This window comes from Panicum hallii, chromosome 1, assembly GCF_002211085.1.
Source record: "Panicum hallii strain FIL2 chromosome 1, PHallii_v3.1, whole genome shotgun sequence".
NCBI classification, from domain to species: Eukaryota; Viridiplantae; Streptophyta; class Magnoliopsida; order Poales; family Poaceae; genus Panicum; species Panicum hallii.
In genome coordinates, this window is record NC_038042.1 from 49,084,890 (window position 1) to 49,107,990 (window position 23,101).

At 50.6% G+C, this 23,101-nt stretch overlaps 1 protein-coding gene and 1 non-coding gene across 2 annotated transcripts; one reads left to right on the forward strand and one right to left on the reverse strand.

The window, feature by feature from the left end:
- Nucleotides 1-10,808: 10,808 nt before the first annotated feature.
- TRNAS-AGA lies at nt 10,809-10,890 on the forward strand. Its single transcript has one exon. It is a non-coding gene; the product is annotated as a tRNA-Ser (tRNA).
- Nucleotides 10,891-15,861: 4,971 nt separating this feature from the next.
- LOC112897959 (probable protein phosphatase 2C 21) lies at nt 15,862-22,788 on the reverse strand. The gene is made up of 11 exons (XM_025966371.1): nt 22,584-22,788; nt 19,994-20,127; nt 19,812-19,875; nt 18,841-18,946; nt 18,550-18,667; nt 17,955-18,077; nt 17,681-17,846; nt 17,521-17,597; nt 17,382-17,434; nt 16,320-16,374; nt 15,862-16,074 (listed from the first exon to the last, which is right to left on the reverse strand). The coding sequence occupies exons 1-11, from the start codon at nt 22,786-22,788 to the stop codon at nt 15,862-15,864; spliced, it is 1,314 nt and encodes a 437-aa protein (XP_025822156.1).
- Between the last annotated feature and the right edge of the window lie 313 nt (nt 22,789-23,101).

Sequence of the window (23,101 nt, forward strand, 5' to 3'; positions counted from 1 at the left end):
GGAGTAAATAAGTATGTCGTCGATAAAGACTACGACAAACTTATCCAGCTCGTCCATAAACACTTTGTTCATGAGGTTCATAAAGTAAGCAGGGGCATTGGTCAGTCCGAAGGACATTACGGTGAACTCAAACTGCCCGTAGCGGGTGACAAAAGCTGTCTTAGGGATGTCACTTTCCCTAATCTTGAGCTGAAAATATCCTGACCTTAGATCGATCTTGGAAAAGTACTTAGCTCCTTTTAGTTGATCGAAAAGGTCATCAATCCTAGGGAGGGGGTACTTATTCTTAATGGTAACTTCATTCAGTGCCCGGTAATCTACACACATCCTCATACTCCCATCTTTCTTTTTGACAAACAGCACTGGGGCTCCCCATGGCGATGAGCTTGGTCTGATAAAGCCAATCCGTTGTAGTTCTTCTAGTTGCTTCTTTAATTCCGTCAATTCCGAGGCTGCCATCCTATAGGGTCTCTTGGCTATCGGAGATGTTCCGGGGATAAGGTCTATGACGAACTCTATATCCCTATCTGGCGGCATACCGGGAAGCTCTTCGGGGAACACATCCGGGTATTCGTTTACTACCGGGACTCCTTCTAAAGGCTTGGCTTCCATGCTAAATACCATTGGATTAAACTTACTATCTCGGGTTCGGCAGATCACTTGTACTCCTTCGTGGTTTGTTAGGTGTACCACTTTGTCGGTGCAGCCTATGAGACCATTGTGTCGGCTTAACCAATCCATCCCAAGGATTACGTCTATTCCCCCAGGCTTAAGTACTACCAAATCTGCTAGAAAGTCTACCCCACTTAAGTTGATCCTTACCCGTGAACAACCTAATTGGCAATTGATGTCGCCTCCAGGCGTCCGGGTTAATAGGGGTGTTTTTAGTAGTACTGTAGGTATTTTGTGTTTCTCCACATAGCTCGAGGATATAAACGAGTGTGATGCTCCAGAATCAAATAATACTGTCGCCAGAGCTGAGTTGACTAAGTACTCACCGAGCACTACGCCCTGAGCTTCTTGAGCCTCCTGCGCGTCGATGTGATTGACGCGGGCTCGTCCAAATGATTGCTGCTTCCCCTGCTGGCTGCCGTCGTTGTTGCGGACGGGCACTCGGTTAGCACCGGACAGGGCCGGTCTGGGTCCATTCACCGAGTTGGAGAAGGCTGATGTGGCCGGCTTGTTCTTGGCATAAGGGCAATTGGCGATGTAATGCCCTATTTCACGGCAGTTGAAACAGGCCCTAACATTGTTGTTGTCGGGGGCGACCTGGCTTGTATTGCTCTGCGGGGCCCTTGTGGTATTCTGGCTCCTGGGCGGGGCCTGTGGTCCTGTCACTTGCGACTGAGTCCTATACTGCATCGGGGCCTGAGATCTTGGTGCAGTGTAGCTGGAGTTCCTTGGCTTTTGGAAGCGGTCCTGTTGGCGGGCCTTACTTTCCAGGAATTTGCGTTTATTATCCTTTCTCTCTTCAGCTTTGGCCCTTTCTGTGAGGATAGCCTTGTTCATCAGGGTGTTGAAGTCCGGATAGATCTGGGGAGTAAGCAAGGTCCGGAGTTCTGGGCTTAACCCTTTCTTGAACATGTCTTGCTTCTTATCGTCGTCATTCACTTCTTCCGGCGCGTACCGGGCCAATTCTATGAACCGGTGGGTGTATTCTTCCACCGACATGCTTCCTTGTTGTAGTGCGCGGAATTCATCCGCCTTGCGCTTCATAGTGGCCGAAGGGATGTGGTAGCGGCGGAACTCCCTTACGAATTCTCCCCAGGTGATGGTAGAGGCATCTTCGGCTGCGGCACAATAGTTTTCCCACCAGGATAATGCAGTTCCGGTGAGCTGGTGGGCTGCCAGAAGGACTTTATCCCGGTCCTGGCATTCGAATGGTTCGAGCTTCCTCTGAATTACTCGCAACCAGTCGTCAGCATCCAACGGGTTGCAGGATCCGGCGAAGGTAGGCGGCTTGGTCCTTAGAAAGGCCGTCAGCTTGTCGTTCATATTCTGCCCTCGTGGCTGCCGGTTAATGAGGGCATTCGCCAGAGTCTCCAGTATGAGGGTCTGGTTATGGATGATTTGCGCCAGGTCTCCGAGGGGTGGGGGTGGTGGTAGTTGTTCTCCTTCTTGACTTCCCCCTCGGTTCTGGCTTACTTCTTGCTCTCCTTGGGGAAGATCTTGTTCAACGGGTTGTGCTCCGACACTAGCGGCTACGGGGTTCCGGCCACGGGAGGCCCTCGCGACGTTCCGGGGGGTCACCTGTTGATTGGGTAAATCGGGGTTACGTTTAGGTGATGTTTAAGTTGTTTAATTCGTATATATATATAAGGCAGAATCTACCTCCTGCCGGTACTCATATAAATAATCAGCACACAGCAAACCAGCACACAACAAACAACAAGCACAAACCATTTTATTACTGCAAAGGGGGGTTACAACTTAGGGTAAGGCTAGGTATCGTACTACTCGTCTGGGATCAGGTACCGCAACAAAAGTGGCTGGGGACACATTACTAGGGTGGCGCCGGTCATTTTACTCGCGGGGCAGGCCTTCTTCTGGGGCGGAGAGCGCGAGTGATCCTTGCTCGCCGTCCTCTGGATTTCCACCGGCCAGGGGTTGCGCTTCAGCATCCCTTTCGACGGCGGCAGCAGAGCTTTCAGGGTTCCCGGGTGGGGCTTGTGTGTTTCCAAAAAGGGGTCCCTATCCTATGATGGGCGTCCCGAGTAAAACATGGTCCTCCCCAATTGCCGGGACTGGTGTCCCACTTCGGGTCCAATCTTGCATGCGTCGGTCTCGGGCTTGCCTGAGGCTTTCTTGGGCGACTGCTTCGCTACTGACCGCGGCTGCGGCTCTTGCCTCGGCATGGGCGGCTCGGATCTGCTGTATCCTCACCGCGAGCTCTGCTTGCTCGGCTCGATGGGTCTGCTCCCTTAGAAGGTTGGCTTGCTCATCAAAGAGTTGGTCCAGGGCGGCTAGGTAAGTGGCCACTTGGTACAGGGGGCCTTCTTCGTGGCGTCGTCGCTCCAGGTTTCTCATGCGTGCTTCCCAGACTGGGGTTCTGATGGCCGGCGGGAAGAACTTTGCTGGTGTAGGGGCGAGGTGTTCTTCGAAGATCCGGCACAAATAACGGAGCGCTTTCCTGACGGCCAAGGGGTAGGTATCTTGGTGTCTAAACCCTGTGGCGGTCGCTCGCCAAGGTTGGATGTCGGGGTAGCGGTTGCTCCTGGCGATGACCAGGATCACCCTGCAGCGGAGGGTACCATGGTGTTCGTACTCTCGGCTGTAGTACCTTGGGCGCTCCGTAACGCCAAGGTCTTTCAGGGTGTTGATCAAAAGGCTGGGGAATCCAGGTGCAGCTTGGCAGTCGCCCTGGGTCCATCCTTCCTCAGCCATCTGAAACAGAAACAGGGTAAACAATCTGGTACAGGTGCAAAAGGGAGTAGATGATATTTATTATTACAACAAGGGTGGTACAGTTTTCATGGATACGTGATCATTAGGGTAGGGTTCTGGCTAGGGGCGCTAATCCTATCATGGGGATTCTTCCTCGGTCCTAATAGAGCGCTTCTTAATTGGAAGGAACCGATCCATCTCGTTTTCGGTCTGAGTACCCTTATCCCAATGGGTCTCCATGGGTTCTTCTTCTTCTTCTTCGATCCATCCACCTATTCCGTTGCGGTTCTCGTACTCTTGCATCTGGGCTTGGAGGGCGGCTAAGGAGTACTCGGCGTTTGCAGCTCTTGTCCGTTGTTCCTCCAGCTCCTGGGTTATCCTTTCAATCCCACGGATCAGCTGCTTCAATTGCGCCGACTGTTCACGGCAGAGTGCATCCAAGCCAGTAAGGTAGATGGATAGGTGAGAGACCGTGTCTTCCAGGTCTTCTTCTTCTCGTCCAAGTCCCCTCATTCGGGCAATCCAGGTGCGCCCTCTCCCCTCAGCGGGTGGGAAAAATCCCATAGGAGTCCGCTGAAGGTGGTGCCTGTAGAGCACACGCAGCCGTCGCAGGGCTTTACGGGCGGCCTTTCGATAGGTGTCGGGGAAGCGGAAACCAGTGGTGGAGATGAACCAAGGGTCCACATCAGGGTAGCGGGTGCTTTTCTCCACAAAAACCATCATGTCGCACCGAAGGGTGCCTCCGGCGATGTACTCACGGTAGGCATACTCCGGTGGTTCCATAATCCCGACGCGTTCCAGGCTGAGCAACAGTAACTTGGGGAGGCCGGGCTCTGCGTGGCAGATTCCGCTAACCCATCCATTGCCAGCCATCTGGAACAAGGCAAAGACCAGTGGTGAGTGTTTGTGCAGAGAGTTTCTAGACCAGGATAAGTTCTAGGGTCTGAAAAGGGGTCTCGCTCCTAGGGTCACGTCCTACGGCCAGCCTACGGCTCTGATACCACCTGAAGCGTCCCCCCATCAGGGAAGACTTAAAAGTGTCGATTTATCAGTCCCAGGAGGCTGATAACACTTTTATTACATCAGATGGTACATCACCGTACAACTCTACGCGGTAATGGGCAGTGAAGCGCCACTATCGCGAGGATTACAACCACAACCCACACAACTACACTAGCTACGAACAAAGGATCATCAGAGTCTGGCGCCATGCGGAATTCAACGGTGGCCTCAACCACAGGCAAGACTGGGTGCAGGACGAAACCCTACTCGTTGTCTTCGGGGATATAGTCTGGGTCTTCCACTGTAAAAGTAAGAGAGGGGTGAGTACAAACGTACTCAGCAAGTCCAATCACACCCACGGAGGGGGTATAACAGTAATCATATGCACAGGATAATCCAAGGATAGGTTATGGTTCATTTGTGAAAAACTCAACTGTATGCAAGGGTTCGTTTTGAAAACATTTTCACAACAAGTTTTCCAATACCAAGGAGCACACGATTTTGATCCACACAGGATCCAAGTTTTAAACTGCTACCGGACTCCCCGTCCGCCGTAGCACACGGCACAACTGCCGGACACTTTCCAAACAACTCACACCAGCCCATCCATTCCCAGAGAGAAACACTAGTTATGTGACCACACCATAACTTGCCCAATACCGTGGGCACGGCTATTCGAATAGATTTTCAACTCTGCAGAGGTGTGCAACTTTACCCACAGGTGGGGTACCACAGCACGAACACCTTAGTGCCGGTGCAGATCCCAACAAAGCCATTACCCACCTTAGCTAGACCTGACTAGCCACCACGGGATCCATCAAGGGGTCATTCGACCTACCTCCGAGGTTTAACCGGGGCATAAGTCACACAGAGCTTATCCTTTCTCCTTGATCACCCGTTGCTCTCAGCTCTCCTGGTGGCTATCAGACCAACTAGTGGGATTTATGCTAAGCCGTTGCCCATACAACGGTCAAGTGGTTCGCACGACAAGAAGCTAGGTGAGATGTCACATCAACTCGGTCCTTAGGGGTGACAGGATGGATATCTCCCTTCCTCGCTCAACCACACAGGTACGAGCACACCAACGGCAATTCACACAGAAATGCCATCCATCCCGTCCGACTCGTTTCTCAAATCCACACTTTACCCTTTCCCACACACACGCATTTTTCTTTATAAAATCAGGTATTCAAGGTATGGCTATCACGGCAAGGGTGGCTATCCTACCATGTTTTCAACACGCAAAACAATGCAATTTTATAAAACAGGCCACTGGGTTGTGTTTATAAAAACTAGGACAGAAACATGCATCAAAGGGCGGAATTGAACTTGCCATCATCAAACCCTTGCGGGAAGTCCTGATCGAAGCACTGTCCTTCGGGTTCGGGGTCGCAGTACTGGTCCTCAGTTGCTTGGTCGCGGTCGGGAACCTCGTCGTTCACTCCGTGTCCTACGACGCAAACAAACAGACACACAATCAAGCGAAAGGACTAAAAGCTTTTACTGATAGGCTTGAATCGGAAATAATTTGGTTACGGAGTTAGGGGCAATATCTCTGGGTGGTTTCTTAATGGCATAGCTAAAACCATACTAGAAACGGAGTGGTAAAGTTTCGGGTCAATCGGAGGTCGTTTCGCACATAAAATGACGCGCTAAAGGCGGTTTTAGGGGTTAAACGGGGTCTAAGGACCTGTTCGTAATTATCCAGGAAGAGTGAGGACTTATTTACGATTTTCTAAAGGTATCCTAAGTATGTTAAAGTGTGTCGAATATAACTAGGTTTGCGTATTGTGGGGTTTGTTTTGAAATAATAAAGAGAGTAGGGTCTCATTAGCAAAAGAAGTAGTTAAAGAAGAGGGGGGGGGTCCTTTGGGGAAAATAGGAAAACAAGAGGGGGTTTTGGGCAAAACGGCCCCCTTTCTTCCTCCCCTCGCTAACAGGAACAGAGGAGGAGTGGGGAGGGGCGCCGGCGGCCAAATCCGGCCACCTAGGGCTCGGGGCGGCTCGGGTGAGAGGGGGAAAAGAGAGAGGGGGTCACGGGGAACTCGTTCCCGGCCTCACCTCGGGCCGGGGTGGTGCGTGGGGGCGGGGCGACGGCGGGCCGTGGGTGGCGGCGGAGGTGTTCGCGGCGGCGGCACTGTGAGCCGGGGAAGGAGCGGGCGGTGGCAGTGAAGGCTGTGGGGAAGGAAGGAGCGGGGTGGGAGCCTATTTATAGGCAGGGGAAGGCGGTGGGGAGGCGGGGCCGCGCGGTGACCGGCCTCCGGGCTCGGCGGGGCGCCATTAAAGGCGTGCGTCTGCTTGCCCGCGTCGTGACGCGGCGCGCGTGCAAGCACAGGACGGTGAGGCGGCGGCGCGTGCGGCGGGGCGGGACACGGCACGGCGGGCGGCGCGTCGTTGCAGCTCGGCGTGCGCGTGTAGGCGGCGTGCGGCACGGCGGGCGGCGCGCCACGCGGGGAAAACAGGGCGCGCGCAGGCGACGCGCTGCACGGCGGGCGGCGCGGCACGCGGCGCACGCGCGCGCGGGCGCGGGTGGCGCGACACGGCGTCACGCAGGCCAGGGGCGTGGCTCGGCACGGCACGGCGCGGGGGCGTGGCGCGGCGCGACGCAGTGCACGACTGTGCGGCGCGGCCGGGCAGGGGCTGGCGCGGTGGTGCGGCAGGGGTGCGCGGCGCGCACGGGCACACGCGCGTGCGTGCACGAGGGAGGAGGGGCCGAAGCTCAGTACCAAGCAGGAGGGGCGGCGCTCGGGAGCAGGGGAGAGGAGAAGGAGAAGAGGAAGGGAGGGAAAAGAAGAAAGGGAGGAAGAAAAGAAAGGGAAAAGAAAAGAAATAGAGGGAAGGAAAAGAGAAAGGAGAGAGAGAGAGAAAGGGAGGGGCGCGCCGGCGCCGATCGCGGAGGCGACCGCGGTCGGTCGGCCGCGCGCGTGCCTCGTTCGCGTGTGGCGGGATTCGCGTGCGCGACGCGCGCACGCAGCGCGAGGAGATCAGAGGGGGGAAAAGAAATGCGTCGGCGCCATTCGCGGCCGCAGCCGCGGCCGGTCGGCCACGCGCGCGGTATTTGCGCGAAGAAAAGAAGTCGCGCCGGCGCTAATCCCGGCGGGCGGTCGCGCGTGGGCAACGAGCCATCGAGCGACGCGGAGCGCTCAGTTAGAGTTAGGGTTTTGACATCGGATCGTTTTTACGAACTATTCTAGCGCAGGATTTAATTACGTGAATTTTCGGGGCGTCACAGAGGAAAACCAATCATTTTCCATCAGACCATAATCTGTTATGATAGAATTCCATTGGGACACAAATTCATCTGAATTCTCGGTCCCCCAAACACACTTGTTTAGTCTTTCCCAAAATTGTTCATCTTTTCTTATAGAGGGCCCGACCTTCTCAGGTACCTTTTCCATGATATGCCATATGCAAAATCTATGAGCTGTATATGGTAGAATCTGAGCAATAGCAGCCTTCATGCTCGCATCTTCATCTGTTGTGATTAGATGAGGTGCTACTCCACCCATAGCCTTAAGAAAGGTCTCAAACAACCATACATATGACTCAATCTTTTCATCTGCTAAGAATGCTACTCCAAGAAAAACACTTTGCAAGTGATGGTTGATTCCAGTAAATGGCACAAATTTCATGTTATACTCGTTGGTGGTATATGTCGCATCTACCGAAACCACATCCCCAAAAACACTATAGTTTTTCCTGCACACAGCATCTGCCCAAAATACACGAACAAGTCATCCTTGATCATCCACCATAAACTCATAAAAGAAGGCAGGATTTACTTCCTTCTTTCGCTCAAGTTGTGCCACAAACATTTATGCATCTGCATCCTTGATTTTGATTCTGAGGTCACGATAATAGTTTTGTAAATCCCTCTTTGTGCACCCGACATTCTCAAACCCACCCTCACTGACATGGAGAAGTCGATATGCCTGTGAGATGCCAATGCTAGCCTTATGACAATTGAACAACGTACTCTTAGCCCTCTCATTGACTCTTCGGTTTGATCTTAGCAAATGCCTTTTATCTGGCGACACAAACCCATGGCTGTGCTCCTCAACCATTGAAATAATACTATACTTCTTGTCAATGCCAAGCTTGACAACAATATGTGCGTGACATCCACATCTGGTTTCCATCACATTATGTGTCTTTCTTTTTTTCCCAGATTCATCACTTGCATTTGTTACATTCTCCTTTCTATACCCTTCCCTGGAACAATAATACCTCTTGATTAATATCTCCTCATTTCCCTTCTTGTGCTGACCAACACGAACTGAGAAACCAACTTCATGTGCATACGACTTGTAGAATTCCTCCACATCTTTGAGTGTATCAAAGACCATTCCAATTTTTGGCTTCAAATGTTCTTTGACATTTGTGTTGCTTGTGTCACTTGTACAAGAGACCTACGGAAGTGTAAAATTGTATGAGCAGATAAGAAAATCACTCGATGCCTGGCAATTGTTCTAAGCTGTTAAGGAAATAGTAGATTAACTTACTGTTGTCCTCAAATATTGTGGTGTGCTTGGACGTCCAGGGTGGGCTTCAACTCCGACGTCGACGGTAAAGCCAGCATGATCATCCACTGCAGGCACGCAGCCAAGTTAGTAGTGATCAGATTGATTTTGATCAAAGAAAGCTATGCCGGCATGAATGGATGCACTACCAACGCCGAAGTTCGCGTCGCGGATGGCCGCCGGCTCCATGGCGGACGGCAGCTCCATGGCGGCGAGCAACTCCATGGCGGACGTTCGGCTTTGAAACACAGGAGCGACCAGGCTGTTGGAGTTGGCGTTGATTCCCGATGATGCATCTCCCAACTCCATCTCCCAACTCCATGCCAGTGCTGGAGCTCGGCGGCAACTAGGGCAGGAAGCGGCGGCACCTATGCCTCGTCTCACGGATCGGAAGAGAAGCCGAAACGAATCATGCGACACTCGTGATGGAACGGAACGGACGGGACGGAACGGAACTGACGGAGGGGGATTTTTGAGAAAGTCGCAGCCCAGGTGGGGGTATGAGGCGGGCGGCTAAATGAAAAAGTGCCCAGCTCGGATCGGTGCCCTCGGATGGGGATCCGGTGGCCTCTGTTGGAGTTTCTAAAGTTTGCACAAGGGTATTGGTTTCCATAGGATATGGTGCCATTTAGATGAGTCAAAGATGATGTGACAAAATATTGGATAGTGACGACTAATTAACTCTATTGTTGCATACGGCACTCTATGGTGGAAACTGGTCGAGAGTGGGCGTGCGTCAATTCGGAGCAGCAGCAAAGCAGGTCCCAAAGCAACTAAAGCTACCACATCATGAGGCTAATTATAAAGCTCTCGCGGCAAAATGCTAGTGCTAGCTGCCGCGACGCTAAACTCGCCCGCCTAACATGCAAATTGGCATGTAACGGCCGAACGTAGTACTGCCGAATTCGACCTCATCGAACCCAATGATTAGCCAGGCTTACGATGACTAGGCAATGGAGTACGTAGGGCCGCGCATCAAAGCTTGCCGCTTTCGAATTGATAGTCTGATGTACTAGTGCTGATTAGAGTGAAGCTCGGTGATCATACCGCCTTCCTCCCAGACGTGGCTTGCTAGTTGTAAAGGATGGTGGCGGGGTGGCGGCAGGTGAAGGGAGGAGGGATGAGAAAGAAAATAGGAAGCGCCGTACGCTTTCGTAGGATCCAGTCGTTTCCGGCTGCAGCAGGCAATCATGAGATTCAGCACCGCACCAACTCATTCATCTCTCTCTCTCGCGGCCCCCCCCCCCCCCCCCCCCCCCCCGCGTTCCTGAATCATTCTTGGGATGGCCCGGGGTTTGCTCGTGTAACTCCCACCGATCGTCAGCATCCGTGACCACCGGCAGTCGCCCGCGACCGGTCCGAACCAAAAGAACATCCCGGCGCGGCGAGACGGACGACGCGCGCGTGGCCAAGCCACGGGCGGATGCTGCTGATGCGTGCTTGCCATTCCAGCATGCAGCGCCCATATGCGGCCCGCGTTCCTTGCAGACTTGCAGTTGCAGGCATGACTGCATCTTAAGCCGCAGCCGGCTGACGAAGCTTGGAAGGATTAGACCAAATCACCAGCCTGACTATCTGAGTGCGCTCGCGTCCATGGGCGGCGGCCGGCGGGGCGGGTCAGGTGGCCGCGCACGCGGCCGTCCGCTTGGCAGCGGGGCGCCGGCGCGCCGGCGCGCGGCGCTGGTTTTCCTGCTCGGCACGGTTTGGATCGTTGGGGGGGGGGGGGCTTGCGGGACGAGGGCGCACTGGTCGCCTCGTACAACATCGCGCCACGCTGACCGTTCACACTAGCATCGTGTTTCTTTGGTTCAGATGCCCTGTACATGCATGATCTCCGGTCGCCGGAAAGGATGTTACTCATTCTTCGAATTATAGAGTTTGTAAGAAGCAGATTGCATCAAAGTGGTCGTGCCGGAGTGGTTATCGGGCATGACTAGAAATCATGTGGGCTTTGCCCGCGCAGGTTCGAATCCTGCCGACCACGATTTTTTTGTATAATTTCCATGAAAACCTCTTGAGTCTTGACACTTAACCGGTATTTTTAGGTCTATATAAGTTTCAAAATACTTCATTTTCTAACGTTTAAATAAATAAATCTCATGAGAACCTCTTGCGCTCAACCAATTCTTTTATGCTCAAATAAATAAATTTCAGGAGAACCGCTTGCACTCAAGCCCTCAACTGGCCACGGCCTCGTCGTCCTCTTCTTCATCAACTTTCAGTTTCATCAACATCTCCAGCATTCAATCGCCCCAACTTTAGCAAGCACCAGTAACGGACCAATTCACTTCAAATTTCCCCCAAATCGTGTACACACAAACACACTCCACTGCCAGCAGGCGCCAAAACCTACCCAGAATAAATGCACTCCGTCATCCCGCTCTGCTTGCTTGACAGGATTCCGCCGAGCTCATCCGCAACAAAACAGGCTACCCGAACGGGGCCAACGCTTGAGCACTCGATTGAGGGGTGCGATCAGGGGGTTAATCCGTGCCCCGCTCGGCGGGGCAGGAGCAGGGTTTGCCTGCGCGAGTATACTAAAAGGAAGCGAGGACGTCACTCCAGCAAGACGCGCGGCTCTCGACGTCGCCAGAGACAAGAAACTGGGTCGTCATCGTCCTCGGAACGCGAGACGGGAGAAGGAGGTCGGCTCATCGGATAGGTTTCGGTTCCCGTGCGGTGCAATGGAGGCTCCTCTCTCGGCGCAGCGGCGGGAGGGCTCGCGGATCCAGCCGTCAAGGTAGTGTTTGCTCATCTTCATCACGGGTGCCAGCACGCACCGCGAGTGATCGTCACGGTTCTTAGTTTTTTTCGTGTAGTTTTGTTTCTGAAGATCAGAGCTGCGAGGTCGCGGTTCCAGTGCTTCTAAGCGATTGCCATGGCTAGAGTTAGTTCGTGAAATTCGTGAGCTGATTTGGCGCAGGGATGGCAGAGCCTTCAGCAGGGCGCGACCAGGAGCGTGGTACCAGCGCGCGCTGGGCGGGCTCCTCCTGTGCAGGCAGCCCGCCGCCGTGGAAGCGCCGGCGCCGGCGGTGCTGGCGCGGGAGCGCGCGGAGCGTGGGCGGACGCCTCTCTGGCGCTCAACCCTCAAGGCGGCGGTGTCGGCGCTCGCGCGCGTCTGCAAGCCGGTGTTCTCTGGCGTCCACGCCGAATCCCTGGCGCCGACGAGGAGGGGCATCCGCTCCGGTGGCCGTTCCCTCCCGGTGGCTGCGCCCGCGGTGAGCATGCCGGCGGGGGAGTGGGAGAACTGGAGGTGCGCTTTCGTGGGGATGCCGCTGAACGACGACGAGCTGATGCGGCGATTCGTGCTCAAGGAGGAGTACGCCACGCGCCGGCGCATGCAGATGCAGGAGGCGGCCAAGAGGTCCGGCCGGTGTTGGTTTCCGCCGGGGCCCAGCCGGCTCTGCGAGATGTCCCTGGCCGCCGTCGCCGTCTCTGAAGACGATGAAGCAGGAGAGAGCAGCTCGACGTCGACCTCGCCCCAGCGCAGTGAAGCTCAGTCTCTCTGATCTTGTTGTGCATGCTTGTTAATTTGATCTTGCCGCGCTGCTTGGTTTGATGCCAATTGTTATGCAGCTTGGAAGGAACTATCCGTTAACCGTTATTCGGGCAAAGCTATTTGCGGCTTTATTCGACTCTAAAGGGTATTATGAATTATCCGTTACTAATATGACGTCGTTCGGTTTGATACCAAATATTGCTAGAGAACATTTGAGTAGCGGAGCTATGCGTCATCGGATCTAGGATCGAGCTATTGGAAAGCTAGCCATTATTCGAGCAAAACTCCTTGCATCATCCGATTACTTTGAAGCGCGTTATGAGCTATCTGTTGCTAATATGACGTCGATTGGTTTGATACCAATTCATGCTAAAGAACATTTGAGCAGCAGAGGTATTCATCATCGGATCTAGGACTAAGTTGTGCAATCTAATTAATGTGCATCGTGTAACAAACTATCCGTTAACCGTTATTCTTGCAGAGCTATTTGGTTAACCTGATTATTGCGGAGTTCTTCATGTGCTATATGTCCATGACTGGTGTGATGTAGTTTGGTTTGATCCCAATTATTGTCAAGAATCTGAGTACATTCGTTGCTGAGATCATGTGTTGCATTATTTTTGGCATGGTTCAGTTATGGTGACAGACGATTACCGATAGGAGTAATTGCGGAGTTGTGATAACGAGATATCAAGATACCAAAAGTGCTAGTGTAAGTGTACACACGCTACATGAATGAGCACTTTGAGTCAGCGTTGTTGCTCATACTTTTACACATGATGTCTACTCGTAGAAAGCAAATTCCAAGGCAACTTGATCAGCAAAGCCATCTTCTCAGCGTAACATAGGCGGTAAATTTTAGTCAGAAAATATTTATTCCACTCCTGATCGAAGCATTGGGGCTTTAACATCACATTTTTCAGATTGCAAATAATACAAAAAATTTGAGCAGCAATACCCACGACCATACAAAGAAACTTGTGCTCGATTTTTCCTGAGCCAATCGATCTGGTGTGTCCGAGCAAACACACCAATCTGCTGTTCGTCCTAGTTAGGATCCGCACAGAGCATCGGAAAGATGTCCATGTCGAAGCCATTGCCACCATCCTTAGGGATCAGAGCGCGTATCGCGTCGACGCCGCGCTCCAGATCCTTGGGCTTGTACCCCGTCAGCTCCTCGAGCTCCCTGCCCCACGCCACCATCCGCCGGTACGACGGCTTCAGCGTCCGCATCGCCAGGAGCATCGCGGCCGCCGCCACGGCCGACGGCTTGAGCTCCAGGCAGCCGTAGTGGAGCAGCGACACGTCGGCGAAGTCGTGCGCCCTGAACCGGAGCTCCAGCCCCAGGTCGTCCCCCTCCTCCTGGCCGTAGTCGCGGGTGAAATGCTCCACGAACGTGTGCGCCGTGGGGCCGCTGAGCCGGTAGTCGAGCGCCGCGAGCAGCGCGCGCTCCATGTCGACCACCTCCCTGCCCGTGGCGAAGCCGCCGTGCCGGGCGATCTCCCTGGCCTTGAGCTTGTACACGGCGGCCTGGTCCTCGTACTTGGCCGCGGCGTAGACGGCGGCGGCGCCAAGGAGGTTGAGCCCGTGCGCGCTGGCGTCGCTGAGGGGCCGCGCCGAGAGGAACCGGTCGGCGTAGGAGACGGCGCGGTGGAGCGTGACGGGGGCGAGGTCGTAGCGCCGGGTGATCCCGGTCATCCAGCTGACGAGGGCGGTGCGCATCTCCGGGCTCATCCGGCCCCCCTGCGTCGTCGCCATGTAGTCCGTCGATGGCCGCGACTTGACGTCCTCCTCCTGGGCCCGGAGGATGGCCTCAATGTCGTCGTCGTCGTCGTCGTAGGACGCGCAGAGCTGCGGCCTGCGGGCGTGTCGACATGGAGTTCTTGCAGGTGCCGTCGTCGCATTCTCGCAGACCGAAGCGGTGGGCGCTGGGATCAGCAAAGGTGGTACGGGCTCGTCGACGGCCGGCTGGGAGTGGCCGCCGTCGAGGTCCCACTCCCACAGCGCCGGAATCTTCATGGAAAGCGCCGCGGCGGCATTAGCGTTGAAGGGGTTGCTGTAGACCGGCGTGCGAGGGGAGTCGGCGTCCGGAAGCCCAGGGGGTGCGCCGCCGGCGCTGACGTAGTCGTCAAGGTTCTTTGGCCCCTTGTCGGTGTCGGCTCCGGCTGAAAACGGACCGAACACGGCGAGCGGAGGAAGATCATCACAAAGATCGACGGCGAAGGGGTTGCTGTGCTCATCTGCGTGTACGGTGGCGCCGTCGGAGAAAGGATCGTAGCCGGCGAGCGGAGGATGGGCAATGTCAAGGCCGAAGCTGAAGGGATTGGTGTGCAGCGCGTGGCCGGCGGCGCCGCCAGAGAAGGGATTGGCTTGCAGCGTGTGCACAGCGCCGCCGCCGGAGAACTGATCGAAGAAGCTGGAGGGATTGCTGCGCATTGCGTGCACGCGGCCGCCGTCGGAGAAAGACCTGAAGCTGGCAGGCGAAGGAAGCGCAATGTCAAGGCCGAAGCTGAACGGGTTGGTGTGCATCATGGCGCCGCCGCCGCTGGGCGAGGGCACCAAGCCGGGCGGCAGAGCAAGGCAAGAAAGAAGCCGCGAGGTGGTGGCGTCCATTGTGCCTCGGCGCACGAGAAGTGAGCCTGGCGGCAGTGGCGGCGGCGGGTGGAAAGAGCGCGGGCCAATTTGCCATTGCGCTGCCCGCGCCCATCTATTTATGCACCGAGTTGAACGACTCCGACTCGGTCAAAGGTGTCCGACTTGGAGTCTGGAACCCACGTCGGATTCGAACTGCCGCGATACTGGCCAGCGTTACCCGCTGTCCGATCCCTACCCTGTTTCCGTTTCCGTTTCCGCACGGGCAACGCGGCGTTGTGCAAGCAAGCGAGCTGCAAAACGCCGGCGATCGTCACAGGCGAAGATCTTTCCAAAAAAAAGATCGTCACAGGCGAAGACCACGGCCTATTTCAATTCAAGAATGGTATCCCAGGCATTGCTTTTCACAGCTTCACTTTCCCTACTTTGGAGCCAAATCAAATGCATGACATGACAACTTCACAATGACCATAGAAATTACATGTAACTCAGCTCAGAGATATCAGAACACATTACGTACAAAACTATATATCAACTCGTCTAAGAACCTTCAAGATCCGACATCAGAATTCAGCTTAGCAAGCAAAATCTGCTCTGGAACGTACCCAGCACCGCAGAGTAAGAGCGAAAGGGTACTAAAACGTTATCATCCTACTACGCAGTAGCATAACACCAACGGATGCAACCCTCTCTGTCTTTGACCAGGGGCAAAAAAGAAACCAGCAGTAGCAAAACCTGCAAAATCCCTGGAGAGCTTTCTTCTTCTCAGGACACAAAAAGAACTCTGTGCAGTAGTGCGGCTAAGATTCTTTCCCCTCGTGCTCTCTGCTAGCATCTCACGAACTCGAGCTCTCTTGGTATTGTCTAGCCGTTCGGAGCGAAGGGCGGCTGCTCGTCGCTGGATGCAGACTTGATCTCGCGGTCATCACTGGTATCAGACTTGATGTCCTCCTCGCCCTCCTCGGCATCGTCGGGGGCGTCGTGCTTGAACTGGATAAGTATGACAGTCGCGTCGATAATTATCGGCCGGGCGCGGTGCATGAGCCTCTCGCAGATGACGCGCAGGTCAGTCTCCCCCTGCATTGCTCAGACCAAAAAAGTGCACGTTCAGGGCAACAATTTTTTCCATCAAGGTAACAAACTTTTTTGTAAAAAAAGAAATAATAGAACCAAAACTCTCAAGTGTAGGCTTCAAATGTTCATCTGTCAGGCACAGGGCATATATATGCTCAGTGGTAAAAATGTTACTTGTGCCCAGTGAAAGTTGCATCATTCATATTGCTATAGCATGACAGACAGAAAAGATGAGAGGAAAAACTCACGGATTCTAACTTCTCGCGTACAAAATCAACCACATCCTGATATGTCATAGATAACCTGCCCCAAAAGAAAACAAGAGGAACAGAACATTAGCATAGGATTAAACAAAATCATATCAGATATGCAATGGATATTATACTGGCTAGGTTTTCTTAGGGAAAAATGGCAGGTGCTCTACCTTCTCATTCTAGATGGAAAGAAAGTTATTTACATGTTCCAAACTCTGAAGCTTAGATAAAGGCCAAAGAAAAGAAAATTGAGAAGATCACTACAAACACTCTAAGCTTTAATCTTTTTTATCCTTTGTTGTGTTGTTCTTCACCGTGAGCTCCAACTGCCTAGGTTTTTCATGAGCCATATATCAGATTGTGGTAAAGTTGAATTCAATGTTGTATATTATCATTCTCCCATTTGAGCATAAAACTATGGCAAAAGAATATCTTACTGCATAACTTATACTGCCTATATCTGAATTCAGGCAAAAAATCTAGAGGTTTCCTAATGCGAGCTCTTACACAACAAATCAGATATGTTTGACCCGTCATCTTCAGCTAGCTAAGCCAAGCAAATAGCAAGTCATGATGTTCAATAATATCAGGATGCACTAGCTAACATAAGGATTGGAAAACATTTTTTCTAGTGGTAACTTCGACCTCTCCATGGTCGTTACATGTAACCAACTTAAAATATACCTACACCAGAAATCATGCAAAAGTGTACTGGAGTTAATGTAGATTGGCCTAAGATAAACCTTTTTTTAAGCTGCATACAATTAATTGAAAGAAAATGTACAGATCACCCTGGATAAAAACACTACTGTCTTAGACCCAATTAAAACTGCTGTATTAGAAGGAACAAGAATGCAAGCTGATAGATGACATGTGGACTTGATATATTCTGCATTCATTTTTGTACTTAAGGGAAAAATAAACACACAATCTCACTTCTGTTATCTTGAATATATGTCACTTAGGATAACAAAATTAGTTAAAAATGAACTAATTTGCTTGTCCTAAACGTTAAGAACAGAGACAGTACTTATATATCTTTGGCTGAGGACTTACCATATACCACGACTAGCCATGACAAGAAACTCGATATCATTGGTTATCTCCATCTAACAATGAAAGATGCCATTTCCCATCAGAACGCACCAATGTTATAAATTTGTAATCTGCTAAAAATGATTTTCTTCGAACTTACAGCGTGAATGTCTGGATTGCATATCACCATTTGTTCTTCAGGAGGCAAATTGTTGTTCTGCTTGAATACAAAATCACCTGCATAGTAAGTAAGTATAGAGATCAATTCCAGTGCAAGATATTACATACAAATGACAAAAGGAAATCAGGTAAGACTATACCAATCGCTCTGGAGGTGGTTAACATTCCTTCTAAAAAACTGAAGCCGGCCAGTTGTCCTCTTTCTATCACAACATTATTATCAATGTCATACACTCCTCCTGCTGCTTGAATTCTCTGTCTTTCATTCTGATGGTATGGTTTGTGACCAGTGGACAATTGAATTGCCTTTTGATACAACAGAAACAAGCATAATTTAGTCATCTCTTGATGCATTTATTATGAAAATGTTTCTGTAGGTATAGTCAGACATTTGACAGGAAATAAATCATTCACCTGGCCATTCCTTGAGGCTACACAGTGAGAATCTCCAACATTTCCAACAATGACCTGGTTGCCTCTAGTGACAGCTACAGATGCTGTGCTTCCTGTACTTTGTGGTGGTATATAAGGAGTTTCCTGAGAATAAAAAAGGCAAAGTGATGTATAAAACAATCGTATAAAATAAACGTATAGCAAGGAATAGGCTGGGAAAAACTCGGAGGGAGCGGGTTGTTTTATATTTTCTATGTGCCTATGATATTTTAAGAAATGGTGAGCTTAAACAAAAAGGTGATATCTTCGCTCTTCAATGATACCTTAAACTGTGTAGTAGGATAACAACCAAGCTGCAATGCGAGCCTAAAAAAACTTTTGGCCTCCAACTCAGTATACCAGGCACTAGATGTAACATCTAATTGAAGGTAGCTGCTTAAATATACCGTTTCCAACTCCAAGGCACATCTTGAGAAAGAACGATTTCCTCCATATCATACTCATCCTTTCAGTTCCTTTTACAGATAATATTATGAATAATATTCAGCAGATAAAGCTTTGACTAACTTCTACAACAGATGTATGCTTAAATAACATTCAGGAGTTGACATATTACCTCTGTGCAGTACCAAGGGTTGGCAATAGGACATATAACATGCTGTATCCAATTTCTACCATCTGTAGGACTAACTAATTCTCTCCATGTATTTGATTGTCGCAACACCTGATCCATTCTGCAACAAGTAAGCAAATAGCATTACACATTCCATATTTGCAGTTTTGCATATAAAAACTGCGAGAGAAATATGAAGACCATGTTGGTCCTTTCAACTCCTCCTGCAGGAAAAAAGAACATAACTAATGGACCAAAGATTTGGTTTACAGGATTGATCATCTAAGGAATAACCTGGAAAACACACTCCTGATTGCATTATTTAGATTGCTCTGATAGTTTGGATGGACCTGAAGCTCAATATGAAACAGTCGCGCACAAAGCAAAGCTACTTCAGCTCCTGAAACAGAACACAAACAGTTGAGTTTGGCCATTTTATCTAACTGATGTAGTAAATGCTACCTATTGAACACGTATATTGGAATGATACTGTATTCAAAACCTTAATCATTAATTCACGGCACAGCCAATAAAAGAAAGAACTTCACAAGAGATAAAGCATATATCGAACAGTCAAACATATTGCTAGTACAAGAATTTGTCAGTGAAACGATAATGTGATTGTCATAATTATTTTCAACACTCGTTATTGTCATAATTATTCTCAAGACTCTTCTTTCCAATCCCTTTCGTGAATTTTGCACCCTTATAATTTTCAAATTTTATCAATAATTAACTTAAATGCCCTTGCAATTGGTGCAGCTAATCTGGAATTCAATTTTATTTGATATACAGCTCTGCATGGTTGAAAACATGACTGCATCTAATGAAGAAATGTAACAATTTGTTTTTGAGAGAAACAAACAAATGTAACAACTCTAATCAAAACTCCTTTTTCAGATATAGGTGCTAAGTCTCTTGATCCTAGAAGCCTAAATAAAAAATATCAAGCAACGTACCAATCTAAGGATTCATATTTGGGTTTCACCGGCACGCCAAATTGTAATGTCGTTAAAGAACTATGTATTATGAGCAAGGAAGCTGATGATGAAACCTGCAGCTTAAATAACTAAATGTCCAGTGAGAATGCAGATAATTTACAAACACATGCATACCACCAATGCTTTCTACAGACTGTGAATTAATTCTTTAAGATTAGCCTGTTAGGAAGAAAAATTCATGAGGATTTAGCTAATGCTTGACATGATAAGTTATGGCGACATGCTTGCAAACTTGTTACAAGAAGATAGCAATCAAGATCAAACCTCCATGGCCATCATAAACACCAAAGAAAGATGTGGTATGATCTAGATCTGGGGCAGCTGCGTACTGAAGAATAAGAAGGGTAAAAATTAGGATTAGTATTTTAACCCATGTTACTCGAAAATCAATTGGATATTGTAGAAGTATTCTCCCAATGATCTTAAAGGACCAGTAGATTACTTACGGCATCTTCCATTTTTGGACCCAAACCCTGCATAGATGCTGCTCCATACTTGATTCTGACATTTTCTCCTCCTTCAGTTCTAATATCCCGGCTGTTAGAAGCACCCATAGCAGGGTTTGCTTTCCTGAAACCTTCTAGTGAGAATATAACATTATAGAAATACTCCACAAACAAAATCAGAGAAGAAATAGGTGTGTTGAAACTGCATTGCAGATAGTATAAATACTCAGCAAGCTTGATAAAACATGAATTGAAAATATAATTAGAACAAGTACGTTACTGCATGTAGAATTGTAGAGCTAGGATTAGATTACAAAGAAAATATATAGATGCGCCACTACTGCAAGTTGAACACTTAAGTTGTCGTATCATTGGTCCAATTGCTCTGCAAATTTTACGAACTAATGAGGGGGCACCAAGAATATTTTTGAAAGGATTCTGAGAAAGTGCTCCTAATGCATTTTTTTATGCTTATATGATGCGAAATAAACGATATCCCGGTGCGCTAATTTAATTTCTTCTGCTTGTAAGATTTTATTCAACAATCAAGAAAAAATGAACTAAGACTTTACCGTCAACCAAATACATAAAAGCTTTGCAGCCTTTATTCCTAACACCAAATTCTAAACCAGGAAAAGATAGTAAAAAATAACAGATGATATGAAAACAGGTGATACTAGACAAGAAGGAACTGCTCCTCCATCCAAATTATTAGTCATTTTCCTATGGATCTAGATATATGTTACGTCTACATGTATAGCAAAATCTATATATCTAGAAAAACCAAGACAACTAATTTGGAACGAAGGGAATAGTTGTCGGTCAGTCCTAAACAAGAACCATGAATAAGATATGGACATCCTATTCAACATATGATGTCAAACTTGTTGTTTGAGGAAGAAAGGAAAAACCGATGGTTGAAATTTCTGGTGCAGATTATAATCAACCATAGAGGAATGAAACAGGGGAAAAGCCTGGCTCTAGAATATGGCAACGCACAATGTCCTGAGCTAGTATAACAGAGAAAAAGAAATGATGACGGACAAGAATGCACCATTCAAATCATGTAACTCGATCTAGACGAAATAATCTGCCTCAAGGAAAAGAAAACTCTGATACGAGAAGAATCAAACAACAGTTTCACGAACAGGGAGAATGGCATGTCGAGGTCACTGTTCTATCGCCCCACATCAAGATTGACAGACAGCACATCACTGAGCACGTAGAGCCACATTGCGCAGACTTCTAATCGGCACATCAGCCCAGGAACTAAAGCAAAAAAAAAAAAGAGATCGAGGCAGGTAGTGATAAAGAGCATGGAGCCGTCGAGGTCCCACTAGCACCAAGGAAGCAGCAAAGAGCGAGAGGAATCGAGGAACAAAAAGGCACCCCACATGCACAAATTTCTACTTCTGAAACGCGCCGAGCAAAACAGAGTAATGGAACAAGTAAAATTACAGCAGACGAGCAGATGTCTCCGGGATGCAAATTGCGACGGCGGTACAAACCCTCCTATCGTCGAACAAAAAGGCACCCCACATGCACAAATTTCTACTTCTGAAACGCGCCGAGCAAAACAGAGTAATGGAACAAGTAAAATTACAGCAAACGAGAAGATGTCTCCGGGATGCAAATTGCGACGGACACGCAGTCATTCCGGAGAATCAGGAAGAACAACAAGACGCAATGCAAAGGAATGCGATTAGCATTACGAGCATCGTGTCAGATAAGACTAAGAGAGACGACGCACGGATTCAGGGATCGATCATCCCGGAAGTAGTACTACCACCTCTCCTCCAAGGAAAAATTGAAAACCACCAACAACTTCGAAAGCAACGGCAGCAGCAACGGTAAATGCTGATCCCATCGAAACAAAAACAGCAGCGGCGAACGAATGACTCTGCTCATGCGCCAGAGCAGGCGAAACCAAGGAGGAGAGGCGAACAGAGGTCACCATGGCTAATCGGTGCTCGTCGGCCTCCTCTTCCAACAAAAAAAAAACCACCAAACCAAAAGCAAACAGCAGCAGCAAAAGCACGGGTTCGACCGCACGAACACGCGGCGTGGTCGAAGAGCAGCGAAACCCCCGGTTGAGAGAGAGCAGAAAGCACGGAGAGTAAAACGCAGCGCGTCGAGAACAAACAACGAGAAGAAGAGCACGAGCAGCACACCAGCAACAGCACGCAACGGGATGCTCCGATTCGACATTCGAGCAGGACGCGGTCGACGAACCTTACGGGCCGGCTCCGCGGCGGAACGGGGGGTTTTGGGGGGAGAGATGGAGGCGGAGGCGAGAGAGACGAGGAGCGGGGAGAAGTGGGAGGCCGATCTCACCTTCACGGCTTCACCTTTTCGCTCTGCTGCAAGCCTGCAATGCTGCTCCTGCCTGACAATCAGAGGCGGTTGCGCTGCCTATAAAGCATGCAGCGAGCGAACCCCACCGGCCAGCTTCGCACGCACGCAGGCTCTCGTGTCCGTCCCACGCGGGCGCCTCGTCCGTGCGATCGCGGCGCGGCCGTGATCGGACGGTCGAGGAAGGCCCGACGTGGGCCCGGTTCCCGGGCGGTCCCACGCCTCGCCCTGGCCAGACCGGCCGCTTGCGCAGCTGGCGCCCGCTTGTACGCCTGCGATGGGCTCGGCGTGGGTCCCGCGTGACGTAAGCCGAGGAGGAGCTCCGATTTCCTGGCGCTTCTTGGCGGGAGGCAGCCATCGCATTTCTCGATCGCCGGCGCGGCGGCGCCGTCGGCCGTCGCACTAGTGTTCCGCGGCCCTCTTCCCTGCCCTTCCTCCGTCATGGCTGGAGATACCGCCCCTCGCCAGAGGTCAGGTGGCCGGAGTCGAGACCGCCGGCGGCGGCGTGGCCGACTGGAACCGGGATGGGATCGCTACCCGCTGGAGCGAGCACGGTTGAACAGATGAAATGGAATGGGTCGCCTCACAATCTTGGGGGCCGAATTAGCCCAAAACTTCAAACGACGGACCGACCCACTGTCGTCCGGCCCAAGACTGACTTCGCCAGCACATTCCCTTCGGTGCGACTTGATAGACACGCTTCCTCTGGCAGTTGCAATCCAGCATGTTGCCAGGTGAAAACCTGGAAATAAGCTT

Bases quoted from the DNA above. Each gene is read 5' to 3' on its own strand.
- LOC112897959 (XM_025966371.1), bottom strand. From the start codon at position 22,788: ATGACGGAGGAAGGGCAGGGAAGAGGGCCGCGGAACACTAGTGCGACG. The intron at 19,876-19,993 runs GTAAGTAATCTA...CTTATTCTTCAG, and splicing joins GTCCAAAAATGGAAGATGCC to TACGCAGCTGCCCCAGATCT. The intron at 16,375-17,381 runs GTAAGTCCTCAG...CTTTTGGGGCAG, and splicing joins ATGGCTAGTCGTGGTATATG to GTTATCTATGACATATCAGG.